General features: G+C 46.1%; 2 protein-coding genes across 3 annotated transcripts in view; both read right to left on the reverse strand.

Annotated features, from left to right (window-relative positions):
• The window catches only part of bsk146 (brain specific kinase 146), a 13,509-nt gene extending 10,905 nt beyond the window's left edge, over window positions 1-2,604 (reverse strand). The window contains exon 1 of the mRNA XM_069707438.1: window positions 2,353-2,604. The gene's annotated coding sequence lies outside the window, so the exon portion shown is untranslated. The remainder of the gene's footprint in view (window positions 1-2,352) is intronic.
• Window positions 2,605-5,083: 2,479 nt separating this feature from the next.
• The window catches only part of LOC138626047 (uncharacterized), a 47,303-nt gene continuing 35,634 nt past the window's right edge, over window positions 5,084-16,752 (reverse strand). For both annotated transcript variants that reach the window (XM_069707440.1, XM_069707441.1), the window contains exons 39-48: window positions 15,638-15,823; window positions 15,268-15,539; window positions 14,160-14,308; window positions 12,292-12,376; window positions 11,248-11,362; window positions 7,516-7,647; window positions 7,197-7,424; window positions 6,196-6,337; window positions 5,906-6,068; window positions 5,084-5,820 (exon numbers count right to left, since the gene is read on the reverse strand). In XM_069707440.1, the coding sequence (XP_069563541.1) occupies window positions 5,407-5,820; window positions 5,906-6,068; window positions 6,196-6,337; window positions 7,197-7,424; window positions 7,516-7,647; window positions 11,248-11,362; window positions 12,292-12,376; window positions 14,160-14,308; window positions 15,268-15,539; window positions 15,638-15,823 (1,886 nt within the window). In that variant the 3' untranslated portion in view covers window positions 5,084-5,406. The remainder of the gene's footprint in view (window positions 5,821-5,905; window positions 6,069-6,195; window positions 6,338-7,196; window positions 7,425-7,515; window positions 7,648-11,247; window positions 11,363-12,291; window positions 12,377-14,159; window positions 14,309-15,267; window positions 15,540-15,637; window positions 15,824-16,752) is intronic.

Raw genomic sequence — 16,752 nt, forward strand, 5'->3', positions numbered from 1 at the left:
TAACAGATTCTGACCTCATTTACAGATTAGTCTAAAGCTCTGAGGTAAAATTCAACCGTCCTCCTTCTGACTGACCTTTAACCTCTGACCTTAATAACAAATTATTCAAAGCCTAAAATCCCATTCCTTATCACAAAATAAGTCCCCAGTCCTAAATTCTGACTTTACTCGTTTACCTACTGACGTAGTCCTTTAAAAAGACGCCGTTTAGAGGCACAACAAAAGAGGCGTTGCAGAGGTGGAGACATCCACATTTCTTTCTTTCTTTCTTGGGACATGGAAAACTCTACATTTCCCATAATGCAACTCCCCAGCATGGTAAACATCCAGCTCTTCAGCGCTCATACCATGTCAGAGTTACTGTAATTAAAGGTTTCCCATCTGTAACCAGCCAGAGTTGTAACGAGACCCATTTCCCTGAAAGATTCAGTTTATCCGACATAAAGCTGAAAGATGCCGAAGTGGTGACGTCGAGCAGACTTCTGTTCCCAAGATCATCAAACACTGAAACTTAACGTGGCAACGTGAACAAGCAGCATATTTCTAAGATAAGACTTTAAGGATAACCCCGATGACATCACGATGACATCGTCTGGGGGTTATTTTGTGAGAGTTGCCATAACGACGGAGCATCATTAACAGTAGAGTTACAGATTAAACTGCATCATCTCCACATCCGCTTCGACTTGGACACATTTTCACAAACAACCTTCGGAGTCCAACTTTTTTTTAATAAAACATGTATTTGATTGTTGAGAGTAAGAAGGCTGACAGGATTACATCTCATAGAACCCAGGAGAACCGCTCGCTGGCAGGTTATCTTTAGTATCAAGATTTACTCTGGTGAAGGATTAACTATGGATGGAACAACTGGAGCCGAGTCAGGGGCTCTTCTATGAATTTCAGACGGGTATTTTGTCTTAGAGACATATTCAGGTCCAGATTAAGGTGCGGATGGTTTTTCGTCGCAGCCCATTTCATGTGAATTTGTCTTGAAATGTTCTAAAACTGCATGTTTTATTACAAATAAATAGAACTTCTACTCCTTCTAACTTCCTTTCCATGTGATTTGAATTTATTTGCCACTTTACTTTCAGACACGCTTCCCCAGCAACCATATCTCCCAACCCTTCCTAACAGTAACCATGTTACATCATTAAAAAAAAATCCTCAACAGCAGTATTTTGATGTAATGAGAATAAATCAAGCCAAAGTTGCGAAGCGCCGAGTGTTGGTTGAGCACCGGACCGTCGATGTGACCTACATTGTGATCTGTGACTCATCAATGCTGGAGTGTATCTCCTGTGTGTGTGTGTGTGTGTGTGTGTGTGTGTGTGTGTGTGTGTGTGTGTGTGTGTGTGTGTGTGTGTGTGTGTGTGTGTGTGTGTGTGTGTGTGTGCTTTTACATGGAGTATCTTAAACCCACTTTGCTCAACACACACACACACACACACACACACACAGGAACCAGACAACCTCCCACAGTGTCTCAGACCACAGAAAGCAATAGATGAATACTTCACCTGCAGCGTGATTGACTTCCGCGCGACTTCTGCAGAATAATAACTCAGTAAGTTTCATTGACGGGATGTTTGGTGCACGCACTTCGTTACAACCTGTTTTTTTTGTTTTTTCCCTTCATTTTTTTAAATTATTTTTTTTGGTAAGGAAGCGACAGACATGGCGTACTGTGGCCCGGCCGGCGGAGACACCGGCAGGTGGTCTCGGCCCCGTCGGGATGTAAACATTACGGTGTGTTGTTCTCCCGTCTCCCTCGGCTTCAGCGGGCTGCGGCATGTTGGACACCACCTGCAGCAGCGTGTCCACGGGACGCAGCGACTCGCAGGGGACAAAAAAAAACAACAACCCACTGTCACTTCAGTGACACAAAGCTCGCAGGACAAGGAAACACACACACACACACGCACGCACGCACGCACGCACGCACACACACACATTGACTGCTGCAGATACTTGAATGCCCCCCCTCACAAAATATAGGATGCATAATGGGGTAGGGGAGGGGGGGGGGGTGCAGGAGGTTGATCAGTAACATATTCCGCCACACACCATGATAACGTAAACGATGTGAAGTGATGGTGTTGTTGTTTGCTGCAGATAAACGGGATCATTTACACACACACGGTGTTCAGGACCAATCACAGCGCTGCTGTACAGAACGGGCCCGTTTCAGTCTGCACACCTCCCGGGGTGTTGCACACCTCCCGGGGTGTTACGACCCCGCTGTCACAGCGGCCGCTGGACGAGTGGACGAGTGCGCTGCGGGCTGCTCAGGGTGCAGGTGAGGACAAGACCGAGGGGTCCATCCGGGTATCTGTCGGTAACACTCACCCTTCAGTCGGTTCCCATATGGGGGCTGTGAAGTCCGCCCTGTCAGCCCGGGCTGCTGGTGAACACACGGGGAGACGTGAGCGCATACTAAGGCCAGGTGAGCCGGGAGAAACGCCTGGTGTCGGTGTCCTGTGTGGTGCCGTGTGTCGGTGGATGTGGCGCCGAGCATCCCGCAGCCTCCCGCACTGCTCTGCGTCCTATTGTCTCCGCATCGCTCTGTCCTCTGTGATGGGGAGGAAGAGGAGCGGAGAAGCAGGAGAGGAGAGAAGAGAGAGGAGAGAAAGCCCCTCCCCCTCCTCGAAGCGCAGGCCAATCGCAGCGCTGCTCCGCCGGGAGCCGCCGCTGCTCCCTGTCTCCGTACAGACTATGCTGCCTTCAGGGGTTGTCGGAAATATTAGAATTTCGTTCAAGTACGCGAAGAAAAAAGGACACGCAAACCGTTTTTTGTTTTTTATGTTGAGCCTGCTTGATGTGTTTTTAATGATGATGAAAGCACCATGTTGAAAATAAGTTTTAAACTTTGTGAACCAGTGATGGTTTCTGTCGCTCTCTGTGAACGGTTGTTTTATGCCTTTATTGTCTCCACTAGCAGCCACGTAAAGTCTCTTAATATCCTCAGGTGACGTCACCTGAGTCAGCATTAGTTGGGCCTGAAAGCGTGAAGCTTTAAAAGATGGGGGTGTTATGTTAGAAAGAAGAAGAGTAGCCCTCTCCTGGTCTTTACTTAAGGGCCGCACGGGGCCACGTTTGCTGCAGAACACACCAGAGTCTGAGACTGAGTGAGCAGTGGTTGAATTGCATTGTGGGCAATGTAGGCACAAAGGTAGAAGACGATTTGTGGTTCTGCTGCATCAGTTTTGACTCCTGTTCTTGTTTGCTGGCGGTCCATGGTGAGTCCACAAATGTTGGAGAGGAATCAGTGGAGAACTGTTTCAGGCTAAAGCTTTTGAAATGACACTTCTTATGTCCAACTGGATTTATAACCTGTTTGGGACCAAAGGGCCAAATTTGTATTGTTCGGCCCTCGCTACCTCCGATTACTCATCAAGTCCAGCGCACATGACAGACCTTAAATGTCAGCTTCATTTTAAGCCGAGATGCAGAAACCAACCAGCACGCGTATGATAAAATGATGCGAGCCCCAGTTTTGTGTGTGTTATTTATTTTTGTGTTGACTGAATTAATATCAATGAGACTATCATTTAAATAGAAGCTACTGTTGGCACTTGATGTAGTTGGATTACTGTTCTTTCATATGTTTCCCCTTTATAAATAAATTATAAATAAATACATTTACAAGGTAAATATACATTTAAACAGATTTGAAAGACTGTCACAAAGAGTATGTTATTATTTATAAATAAATAAAAATAAATTGAAAATAAATAGGGAATGACATGAGACAGAACAGTTGCCAATTTTCATAACCGGAGAATATATCTAACACATTTTCTACTGTATGTGTGTGTGTGTGTGGGGGGGGGGGGGATTGTTATCTTCTCACCATTGGGGGACACAACTGGTGCACAACTTAACTTACCAACTGTGTCGACTGGTTTATTGGTTTGCTGTTAAAATATGAAGGAATTAACGGCAGATCTGCGACAGTCAGTCTTCCGTTATTATCATCACAAAAAAGATGAACTGAAGGTTGAAGTTACAAGCTTCACATGAATGCACCGTGAGTCCGGCACAGAGGAGGCAGCTATGCAGTGCTAGAAGAGTCCCACCTCTAGTATCAGAGTGCTTGTTTGTGAAAACAAGCATCACCTGGTAGTCGAGGCCCAGGAACACTTTCTGTCTCTGACAACACACCAGAACAATCTTCACACTGACCTCAGCCTGCCTGATGCTGTCGCTTCTTTTTCTCTTTCAGGACATTGTATTCACTCGTCCTATTAAAATGCATCGTAGGATCCTGCAGTGCATTTTAAACAAATAACCTAGTTCGTGAGCTCCGTGCAGGAATGATATTATGCAGCTTTTACATGTTATAACCCCCCGCTGTGATCAGAACCGCCCCGCTATTGGTTCATCCGGAACACTTTGCGTGTCACTGACGTGTTTCCCGTGACTGATCCTTTGTAGAAAACAGCCCTCTGGTTACCGGGAGGTTGCATCACAACATGAAAAGAGAGAGTTGCTGTTTCTGATCTCTTCACCAACTCTCATCACGCGGGCAATAAGTGTCCCGATTTGGAAACATCGCCATCCAACAACAAGTACACAGGAGTTTGGCTACCGGAGACGGAGACGGGGACCACCGTGGAGCCTTTAAACGGGAGTTTCAGGTTTGTGTCACACAATATTATGAAGACAGGCACTGAGAATTATTTCATAACGCTTGGTTGTCTTTCTGCATCGCTTACACATTCACGAGGGAAGATTGTGCAGCTTTCTGTGGTTCAGGCTGGAACTGAGCAGAATGTCAGGTGGTTTCTCATTTAAAAAAACAACAACAACCTGTTAAGTGGTTGTAGGTGAGTGAAGGAGCTCTGTGAGCATCATATAGATGTTATGTATGCTTGAACAAAGTCCATTCTGTTCACTGCGACAGTGTGATTACCAGAAGTGAGGGACCTGTCCAGTCAGCTGCGCTTCCACCTGATTTAACTTTAACCCTGAGCAATAATCACTTCATCTGTCAGCCGGGTTAAAGCGACACACACCCTCATTACTAAAGATGTGCTAAAACCGTCTGAAAGGTTAAATAAGGGACAGAAACTTCTTATGCTGGAAGAAAAAGGTTTTTTATTTGAAAGGAATGCTTAGTGAAGGTGAGGTAGGGGAATAAAAAAGGGTTAAAACATTTAAACATGGCCACTGACCACATAGAAAATAGTGCACTAGTCTGTCAACAATAAAAGAATGAACAACATTTTTGCTCACAAGCAGGCAAAATAATAAACAAAACACAAACAGTATAATGGGCACATTTAAAAAGACTGAAACTTAGTGCATTTAATGAGGAATTTTAAAAGGCATACAAAACTGCTTCCGGGCAGCTGGTTCGGGCCGCCATTGTGCAAATCTCCCCACAGACTCCAACCGGATTTATACAAACAGATAGAGGGCCAAGTCTTTGGTGTGGAGATGCTGCGCCAGGTTCCTGATGCGACACAGGTGGACGTTGTGAGCGTCTCCCGCGCTGTACACTCGGTAGATGTGGTAGCGCTCCTTCTCCTTCAGTGCGAAGTCCAGCTCGTTGGCAGAGAGGTGGATGAACGACTTCTCTTTCTTCATGGTGGACTTCACCTCCACGTACACGACCCCCGGAGCTCCCGCCGGCCCGAACGTGAGTTTGAAGTCGTAGGGCTGGCCGGTCTCTCCGCTCTGGTTGCACCACAGGACGCTCGCGGGTCGTCTGGGGTCGCCGCTGTCCCTCCAGTGACACAGGAAGGAGTTGACCAGCTGCTCGCCCCATTCGCCGATGGCCGCCACGTCCATCAAGTCGTCAGATAACACCACCTGCAAAAGAAACGAAAGAAATGAAAGAAAAGACTGACAACACGGAGCCCGCCGGGACGCCAACGCTCGCAGTGAATGTACTGACGGTGGTGGGTCTCTGGCAGGTGAGCTCCATGTCCTCCAGCGTGGCCTGTGGAGGCTGAGCTTTGTTCCAGAGAGGGAGGTCCATGTTCAGAGGAGGACGCTGAGTCTCAGCGGCTGCGGTCCCCTGGAAAGTTGTGGAAATCACCACGGGCTCAGGACCAGCGCTGATAAGAGAGACAAAGAGACAATCGGTCGGGACAGGGAGGGACAAGGAGAAGGTGTTGAGCAAAGCAACATTAGATTTCTCTGTCGATATGTCCGGTGATTTGGAAATTGGAAGAAGAAGCCTACAGGCTGTTGGGAGCGGGCTGGTCGCCGGCCGCGTCGGCAGGCGGTGCAGACGGAGGACTCGGTGCTGGTCTGGGATCTGCGAGACTTTCCCCTCCGGCCTCAGCTCGGTCAGACTCGGTGGTCTCACTCTGTTGACTGCGCTCTGTGCGGGACAGACAACACCACATGGACGAGTTTAGCGCCGACAGGACGTGCTGGACCGTTACAGATTGTGAAGAATGATAGCAGGAACTATTGTGTATTTTTCAAACTCGCATGGGCGCTTAAATAAATGTTCAAATTCTACATGGGAGCAGAAAAAAACCCAACTCTGAATGTGACCTGCTCACAAATATAAACGGTAGTTTCAGTAGCATGGAGCTGCATTATGTGTTCATTAACATTAAATGTTATTACTGTCAATATCGGTTGTACATGGTGGTTAAACGTCTCCTTTATCTCCTCTCAGAGCATCTTTTAAGCTCTTTGAATGAGCAGCTCGTGCTACTAAAGAAGAACTTGCTTGTTCCGTGTTCTCATTGACTACTTCTGCATCATGAGCTGAGGAAATTAACTGTTCCAATTTCTAAAACAACTTTCCATGCGAGTTAAAGCCGCAGAACAGAATAAGCAGAAAACAGGAAATGGCCATATTTTTCACACTATTGCCAACACGTTATCAAACGTACACATTGAGCAGAATGTGTTTGCCACCTGAATAGAAGTTCTGTTTTATCTCTCTTGATGGAAATATCTGGCATTTTGGCTGCTAGCAGTTCAACTTTATTCAAGATTTAGTTACTAACTTTGTCATCTGCTTGCTTGGCAGGTCGTGTCCAGTGTGTATATCACAGCTTTTTAACTGAACACTAATGGCTGCTGTGGTTGGAAACAATGCTTTGTGTTTATGGACCAAAAAAAAACCCAATGAGCTTAAAGGGCACAAAACGCTCGACAACGCTTGGCTCTAAACTAGTACAAACACCGAGCTGCAGAAGACGGACGTGTGTTCAATGTGTAACCTGGAGGCCGTGGAGCGCTGGTGGTCGCAGCAGCAGTGTTTGGTTGCCCCGGATGGCTCGGGACTCTCTGAAGGTCCGCAGGTCTGCTGGCGCCGCTCCTGATTGGCTGGTTTCCCTCGTGGCTGCTTCCTCTGGTTGCGGCGTCCTTCTCTGGGTCTCGGTCTTTGGGTCCGGCAGGAGGAGGCCACATCTTCATGACGGCTTCCACCACGGTACTGACTGCCTGACCTGTTGGCAAACACAAGAAATTAAAACATGAAGCTTTTATAATGCCAACACGACCGATCCTTCCTCTAATCTCAGCGGCTGCATCAAGTACCTGCTCGACTGCTTCCTGTGTTCAGTATCGATGCCCGAGGAGGCCAGCAAGCCAGCGTCTGTTCCCCGTCCTCTTGTGCAGGGCGGGAGGGCTCCTCTGGGGAGCTGATGGAGGAGAAGCTCCTTGATAGCACTGGAGGACGAGTTAAAGAGTTAAAAACCAGAGAAGAAGAGGGAAGAGATTGGATAAAAGCTGTAAAACACCCAGCGTGAGCCTGTTTCAAGGCCGTCATGCCATGAAAACAGATTTTGTAATGAAGAAGTCTTTGATCATATTAATCCTTGTAGATGTGTGTGTGTGTGTGTGTGTGTGTGTGTGTGTGTGTGTGTGTGTGTGTGTGTGTGTGTGTGTGTGTGTGTGTGTGTGTGTGTGTGTGTGTTCTCTGCTGCAGTGAGGAATCTGCTCCTCTCGCTCTTTGAGCCCTGGCAACAGCTGCTCTTTTATGTCACCACACACAAAAGTGAACAAACCCGAATAAGCATATGTTAGAAGCACACCAGTTATCTTTCTGTGTGTGTGTGTGTGTGTGTGTGTGTGTGTGTGTGTGTGTGTGTGTGTGTGTGTGTGTGTGTGTGTGTGTGTGTGTGTGTGTGTGTGTGTGTGTGTGGAGGGCGAGTGTTTGTGCGAGGCTACGACTGAGAGAAAAAACCCACTTTAAATTTTATGAAATGATAATGGAAATCAGGGCAAGTGTCACGGAGAGAATTGGAGGAAGTGCAGATGGAAGCAGCAGTGAGCTGTTAGAATTCATCTCATGTTCCAGATGATGTTCTGCTTCAAACCGAGACGCTCTCACACATCAACACTGAGCTGCACATGCTTTGTTTTCTGGATATTTTCCAAACATTCCACACTTTTAAGTCCTTCTCCCGGTTCATTGATTCAAAAACTCGTCTATGTTCATAAACATTTCATACTAAGAAGTTTTCAAAGAAATAAAATCTTCAAATGGTTTAAAGGAGCCTCGATGCAACTCAGTGCTCGCCTCTATCTCCACCCTCTTCTGCTCCTTTTATATGGAAAGCTCCACCACACAAGTCGACAGGATTGGTTCTTATATATGTGATCCAGCAGCTGAGGTGCCAATAAATTGCAGTTCCTCGAATGGCCACTTGAGGCTGGCTAGAGCGGTAAGCAACAGTGACGTCACTTATTGGTTTGTGAACTGCCGTTATGAAGCCGGCGCCATCTTGTAGATCTGACTCGCTCTGATTGGGAAACAGACGGTACTACGTCCCGCCCACCAATAGCTGTAACCTGACAGCACTCCACGCCCATCAATCAAACAGACACGCCCCCAAAATTCCCAGTCAAGAAAATTCCTTCACGAGTTCCTTCTTATTTGTTTTCTGGCGGTCCACCTGATTAATTAGAAATGAAGACTCAAAAAGATGTGTTTTTGTGGGCGTGTCTGTTTGATTGACAGGCCTGTGGTGCAGTCAGGTTACGGCAATCGGTGGGCGGGACGTAGTGTCGTCAGGTTTCCAATCAGATCAAGTCGCTTCCTGCTCCGGACCGATCCGAACTAGAAAGATGGCACCGGTCAAAATTCAAACTCGAGGCTTCATCACGGCCGCTCACAAACCAACGAGTGACGTCGCTGTTGGTTCGCGCTTGATAACCAAAGGTTCACCTCACCTCTTCCACCATTCCCTGCTGGTCAAGACTGTCCTATCAACTCTTGCAGTCACTGTGGTGACTGTCTGCCTGTCTGTCAGATGCCTATCTGGACAGGATCTCAGAAACAGCAGAGTCTTCCTCCTGCTGCCGGGAGCCGTGAAATGTTTAGTTTAAGTGCACCATACCTTCTCAAATGCAGGGAAGGTTTGCCATTTCAACATTAGTAGTTTGCTCCAGGGGCAGAAATTAGATGATGGAAAGATATTGGTTTCCCAGGCAGAGCCAGATATCCTGTTTTCTCAGTTTGAGTGACTCTGATGTGGCAATAAATGATGACACTTTATTCAGACTTGACAGGAGCTGCAGGGAAGGGGCTGCATTTCTATAAACTCCTGTTTTTCTGTCTCCTTGCTACGTGCTGTTTCTGTACCAAATTGTTTTGAGTTTATTGCATCAGATGATCACGTTGTTGTAGTTGGTATATAAAGACCTCCCTCAGCTGCTCCATAAACGAGCTGGCAAATATTCTCTCTACATACGTAAATAGAGAAGTAATTATCATGAGTGACTTTAACATTGACAGGCTCTCCAACGCCTCCGATCATTTTAAAGAGATCTGTTGCAGCCTCAATTTGTTGCAGCTTATTACTCAGCCTACCAGACCCAATCTCAAAAACCCTCACAATTCAACACGGATTTACTTAATATTATCCAGTGGGAGTAATAAAATGGTTTCTGCTGGAGTAGTTGATCTTGGGATTAGTGATCACTGCCCGGTGGCCTGTTTTAGGAATTAGGAACACTTGCTTAAAGAGATCACAATCCCAGATTGTTGTTAATCGTTATTTCAAAAATGTGAATGAACTTTTCCTCAACGATCTCTACCACAGCGACATTTACCGTATAACGCCAGATATGGAGCCAGTTCTGGAAGTCTCCACAAAGACCTTCCTCACAGTCATAAATAAACATGCACCCTTTCAAAAGTATGAAGTAAAAAAATAGATGACACCCCTGGTTCACAAAGGATCAGGCCTGTTCATGGACAGAAACAAAACTTGGCCCCTCACGAGACAAAGATGGAGGTCGCTCCCACTGGACGGCTTTTAGAAAAACGAAGAAACATGCACATTCACAGTGAGAAAAAAGCAGAAAGAACTTTCTGGATTTCGTATCTAGCTCATGTTCAAATCCTGCCAACGTTTGGAGGGCTGTAAACACTAATAACAACAACCTCTCCAAAATTCCCCCTCAGATCGAGGTCAATGACTGCTTATTGTCTGACGACAAACAGATTAGCGTACCTTTTAATAAACATTTTAGAGCTGCTGGTCAGCTTTTTTGAAAATGAGGGATCTAATGACTCTAATTTACGATAATATATTATCGTCCCACGCAGTCTTTCGCTGAATGGTGAAACTCTCCCAATCTTCACTGCTGAGAGACTATTGCTCTCTGAAATGCTCTTTTGATACCCAAACATGTCACTGATCTGTTGCCAATTAATCTAATTAATTATAAAATGTTCTACTACGTGTTTCTTTTTTTTGGAGATGTGTTGCTGGCATCAAATTCAAAATGAGCATATACAATAAAAAACAATAAAATATCTCCGTTTCAACACATGATATGTTGTCTTTAGTCTATTTTCAATTAAATATGGGTTTATGAGATATTTTTGTAGATTTGAATTCTTCTTTCAGGTTATCTCCCCTAATTCTTCAGTTAAATGGGCATCGATACGATAAACGTCGGTACAAGCTCATCTCTGTCAGCTTGTCTGATTGCTGTGGTTACCGATCATGTTTTTACTCGTCTTTGCTTTGCCGGAGGCGTTTTGGAGCCGACCTCTAGTGGCCCTTGGTGGTATTGCAGTTGAAGGCACCTCCGCATCGGCCACATTTTTCAGAGCCGGAAGCTACGTCCCACTTTTATACGCAGTCTGTGGTTTTTGTATCGTAGCGCTCACTGAGGCCACAAATGGCAATTTAAAAAATCCTGACGACAGATCAGACGCATCGGATTTGACCACAAGAAGGAAACAACAATCATTAAGTGATCTTAATCACAGAAACACAGAAACATAAGCCAGCAGAAGTGTGTCTTGCGTACCTCGGTCCGGGGTGATCTCTGGTTTGGGAGGCTCTGGGACCTCCCACTGCTCCTCATCACTGGGCAGCTCTCCGATGTCCTCTTTCATCAGGAGTCTCTTCAGGCCTCTCGGGTCCTGCACATGCATTTATTGCAGCTTAGCGTTAATGACTGAGGAGACAGAGCTGAGATCTAATCTCAGTGGAGGATATTACATTTGTTACGCATCAAAGTTTTTCTTCACGCTTTAACAGTCGAGCTGGATTTCATTGTTTTGTTCACACTGGAAGAACTGTGAGGTTCATGTCGCCGGCTGTTTCCACACTACAAACACCGAGTAGTAACACACGGGACGGATCCACTCGACACGTCCTCATTCACAATAATCACATAATTCACATCATAAGACTGGTGCTGAATAGATCCTCCTGTCAGATTCTCTCGCTAAGACGTTCTCATTAAAATGCTGACGACCTAATTAACGTGCCGGTGACTGATTTCTTCCGTGGAATAATCAAAAAGTTAAAGTGGATGTAATAAGTCGGGAGGCAGGTCGGCCTCGCGCGTCCGTCTGATAAAACCTTTTTCATCAAACACTCACGCATTTCATTGACTTTGTAAAATGGAACTTAAGTCAAACATGGGTCTGAATTTCACATCGATTACATAACGCTGTTCTGGTTCTGCTGCGGCACAAAGAAAAAACCAGGAGAGGATGTTTGTCTGGATCACAGCTGAGGCCTGACGCTGCAAGGCTGCACGGCGCCGGGGAGAAGTTGCCGTGTAATGTAAACGCGACTCCCTCCGGGGAAACAGCCATTAGTTGTAGCTACGGTCAGCTCGGTGGTGGCAGCGGTGTGTGTGTGTGTGTGTGTGTGTGTGTGTGTGTGTGTGTGTGTGTGTGTGTGTGTGTGTGTGTGTGTGTGTGTGTGTGTGTGTGCGTGCGTGCGTGCGCGCGAGATCAAAAAGATAAAGAGTGACTGGATGAAAGACCGCGAGCGAGCAGGAACTTTTCACAGGGTATAGATTAGTGGTCAAAGCGTGAAGGGATCATATATCACTCACATCCAGCGAGGTTGTCAGGCCACTCAGGAAATGCATCAGCTCTTTCCTGTGGCTGTTCTCTGTGCAGAACAGTTTCGCCAGCTCCCTGGAAAACACACACAAACACACACACACACACAAACAGGATTACAAGGTATTACAAGTAACGTGAAAGACAAACGGCCAATCACATAATCACAATGACCCTGTTTCCATTTTTCTACATCAGTCCAGACGAATCCGTCCTGGAGAGATCGGATCACGAGTGGCCAGCTTTGGGCCGAGTGTTTCCACCCGGCATCAACATCAACATGCGTCCCGGGTGACGACTTGGAGATCAGATCTCACTTCCACCGCTCTGTATGCAAATGAACACGTCGGCTACGTCACGAAAATATAGACGTAAATGAGCACAAGAGCAGGAACCTGAATGTCAGAAACCCGATGATTCAGGTCAGAGTAATTCATTGTTTCAGTGAGTGGATCAAAGGGGGCGGGGCCTCCCACAGCTGTGGGTCTGATGTGAGACAGAACTGACAGGAGATAAACTACAAGACAAACACGATGAGAAGAGATGCATGGAGCTGCATGTCTCTGTCCTGCGCTTGTCGTCTCCACCAACAGTTCTTCTCTTCTATCTCTATGCTGTCCTTTTCTCTCTCTGCTCTCCTCTCACCCCAACCGGTCGAGGCAGATGGCCACCCACCTCTGATCCTGGTTCTGTCGGAGGTTTCTTCCTGTTAAAGGGAGTTTTTCTTCCCTCTGTTGGAGGTTTTTCTCCCTTAAAAGAGGAGTTTTTTTCCCCTCTTAGCTGATGTGGGAATTGTTGAATTGTTGGGTTTCTCTGTTTAATGTTGTAAAGTCTTGCTGTAAGGACTTTAATGTGTTGTGATTTGGTGCTATATAAATAAAATTGAATTGAATTGAATTGAAGAGGAGTGCGTCGTGTGTTTTAATCCACTAATCAGCTGCTTCATAACTTAAGTCTGCAGTAAGTTTCTCCTGCTGTCAGTCGGCTACAGTTCAGCTGATCAGCAGAACCACACAGGACATTAAATAAAAATAAAAGAAGAGCCGGCAGAGATCAGATCAGGTGAACGACTCGATGGAGGAAAAAAACCAACTAACGAACCTGCTGTAACGTGGCGGAAACACACCGGAGGACCAGGTCAGATACCAACACGGGAACAAGGAGCTGTGTTTATTTTTATTGATATTCAGAGGACGTCAGCTGAGTAGGCAGTTTTTAAATGTGTCCTCGTGACACGCGTGTTTCCTCTGCTCAACGAATGTGGACACAAGCGGTACGATCACGGCCGGGTCGCATATGTCCGGATTGATGTGGCTGAATGGAAACAGGGTCTCCTCATTTCTTTGGGACAGCATCACAATATTTACAGTTTGTCTTAAAAGAGTAAACATGTGTGAACACTGAAACAGTTCAGTCCGAAGATCAGACAAACTGCGTGAAACAGACCTCTATAGTCTGACGTCAACAAATCGTGTCATTACGTCTCCCCACAGCTCCACAAGGAAACTGTCCACAGGAACACTAAGAGGGAATTTGCTACGCACTTTTCTTTTCTTTTTATTTACTCCTGTTGGTGATTAATATATGCTTTCCATTCTGGGCTCATTTCACTAATTAGGGTGCTGTTGTTTTTTTTTTAAAGTGTCCCCAACATTTTTGAAACCCTCCAATTTTTTTTAGACTGAGGAGGGGAAAGCTGCCTCCCAAAGGTTTTAAAAAAAAAAAATTTAAATGTCCTACACTGAGAGGACCGTATGTGCTTTGGAGCTCCGGTTTTAACTCTCGACTGCTCCAACAGGACTTTAACAGTTTGTGAATGTTTGAAGTCTTCTTGGCTAATTGAAGGTCCTGCACAGACCTGCAGATGTCCAGCTTGGCTGCGAGGTGATCTTTCTGGATGTAGAACTCCTTCTGGTCCTTCAGCAGACAGATGACGTCCTGCAGCTCGATCACAGCGTCCTCACTGTCAGAGACGTCCAGCTGGTAGCGAATGTACAGCTTCCCCACCTGTCGACAATCAGACCACGTTTGTTTCCTTTGTGTTTCTACTTTGTTCCTGCCTTCAGGTGTTAAGAGTCCCGGAGTGCGAACTTCATGATCACTTTAGCTTTTTCTTATACTAAGGCGTGTGTGCCTTCAGCTCAGATTTGGGCCGGCGCCATCGTGCTAGTTCGGAGCAGGAAGCGACCATATTTGGACGAGCTGAGGGGGAGCGAGCGGTGGATCTGACTCGATCTTTATTGGAAACCCGCCGATACTACGTCCCGCCCACCGATTGCCGTAGCCTGACTGCACCACAGGCCTGTCAATCAAACAGATACGGCCCCTAAAACAGGTCTTTTTTGAAGCTTATTTTCAAATTAATGACGGATTATATTCAGATGGACCTCCAGGAAGCTATTAAGAAGGAGCGACTTTGGTTAACAAAATGGCACTGGGTGGTATTGCAGTTTAAGCCACTTCCTCATCGGACTCCTTTTTCAGAACCGGGAGTTACGTCCACTTTTATATACAGTCTGTGGTTTGAACTAGAATTTAACAGTCGGGCTGCTACAAGGATTTTGTTTTCTGAGCTTGCTGATGTCAGATGAATCCACCAATGCACCGCACCGACTCTCTTTTCTTTAGTCACAGAACGCTCGTGGACAGAAGTCTGAGAAGCTGACTGCTTGATGAGCTCCTGCCTCATTAAATCAGGTACTAATTAGACACAAAGTGCAAAGTAAATGACAGGATGAGTGCAAATGTTCACGTTATTAAATCTGTTGCTGTGGAGAGAAGCAGCTCAGGCAGAGAATGAAGCTGAGAGGAAGTTTCTGCTGTTGAACGCGGCTGGATGTTGAATGTTGAAGGTGTGAGCGATCACGGTCGGAGATTCTTCCTCAACAAGGCTTTGAATGCGTATGACCCTACTTCATCTTTAAACCAACCCGGGGTTGCAAATTCCTTCACATTGATCCTCTGACCTGTCCGAAGGAAAGGTGCTTGATTTTCTCTGCGATGTTGCTGTCGGTCAGCTCAGTGTAGAGTTCTCCCAGCTCGTCGTGTTGGTGGTACAGGAACCTCTGGATGTAGGGGATGACGGAGCGCACCAGGGCCTGCATGGACGGACACGGCCGCAGGTTCTCCGTCTGAGGCTCGTACTTGACGCACTGGGAAAGCTGCCGGATACCACAGATCTCCAGGAACAACAGCCTGTCCTCCTCTTTGAAGGCAGGTACGGGAGCGACTGTATGACCTGGCAAAGCAATCGCACGACAGCAGTAATAATTGTCTTTTTTTTTTCTTTCAAAATCTAACACGGACAACTAAGAAAACAAAGCGGCAGCGGCGTACCGAAGTTCCCCGTCTTGCCCCTAGGAGTGCTCTTCTTCTCTGCTGCCGGCAGGTTGAGCAGACACGCCTGCTGGTGAGGTTTAAAGATCTTCTCCAGCTCTTTGCTGTCAGCGATCATGGGTTTACGTGCCAGACTCACCCAGCAGTTATCCTTGGTGGGGAAGACCCTCTTATCAGACACCATACCTGACCACAGAGCAGAGACACAGATACACAGAATGACTTCAATACACTCAGCATGCGTCTTTCTTTCTCACCGTGTCTGTGCGACTACTCCTGATTCTTAAAATCATAATGTTATATGGTCTCAATTGCTAAAAGTGTTGTTATTGTTAAAAAAAAAAAAAACCAAAAAAAAAACAAAGGGGAACAAGAAAATGCCGTTACATAAAGGCCAGAAACATGTTTGAGGGTATTTATATTTAGGGAATTTAGTGCTGCCATTAAGTAATTTGTTCACCAGTTTTATATATCTTGGTTTGAGCTCCTTATTAACCAGTTTTAAGGAGTCATCACCAAATTGCTTTTTGACACTTTAGCCCCATTTTGACTTAAATGTGTATACAGTGTGATGTCATAGACACGAACATCCTCCGGAAGTGTAAGTCCCACTGAATCTAAAGTAAATATTATGTCTGCGTGTTCAATAAAGACCCAAATTGCAGTAATCGGGCACAGAGGTTTTTAAAGCACCTACGATGATTCAATGAGCCGTGGATCACAGCCTCTGTTGCCACTGGTGATCGTGTTAGTGACCAAACCAGTAATAACCTCCCAAAACTGGCCTGAATCTGTGCCTTTCACCTCACATATTATCTTCACATCATGTGTTCCCCTCACACCTCCTCTTCAACTCTCCCCAGGAGGTGGAGGTCAGTCCACTCTTCAGAGCCTTTTGCCAACTTAATGCCACTTTTAGGGCAGAGGGCAGCATTACAAACCAGGATGTACATGGTTGTTTAACCTCTATGAAAATAGGTTTTTTTCTCCCTTGTCTTTGGTCCCTGATGACATGTATACTGCTGTGAACTCAGTACAGTTGGCTGTCTGGCTTCATTCAGTCTCCAGTGTAAAGGATTTCCAGGCAGCAGCAGCAGATTCTCCCCGGTTGATTT

This window comes from Brachyistius frenatus, unplaced genomic scaffold (assembly GCF_029030835.1).
Source record: "Brachyistius frenatus isolate BFR_SWC_R1_liver_20210118 unplaced genomic scaffold, ASM2903083v1 Contig_69, whole genome shotgun sequence".
Lineage (NCBI taxonomy): Eukaryota > Metazoa > Chordata > Actinopteri > Embiotocidae > Brachyistius > Brachyistius frenatus.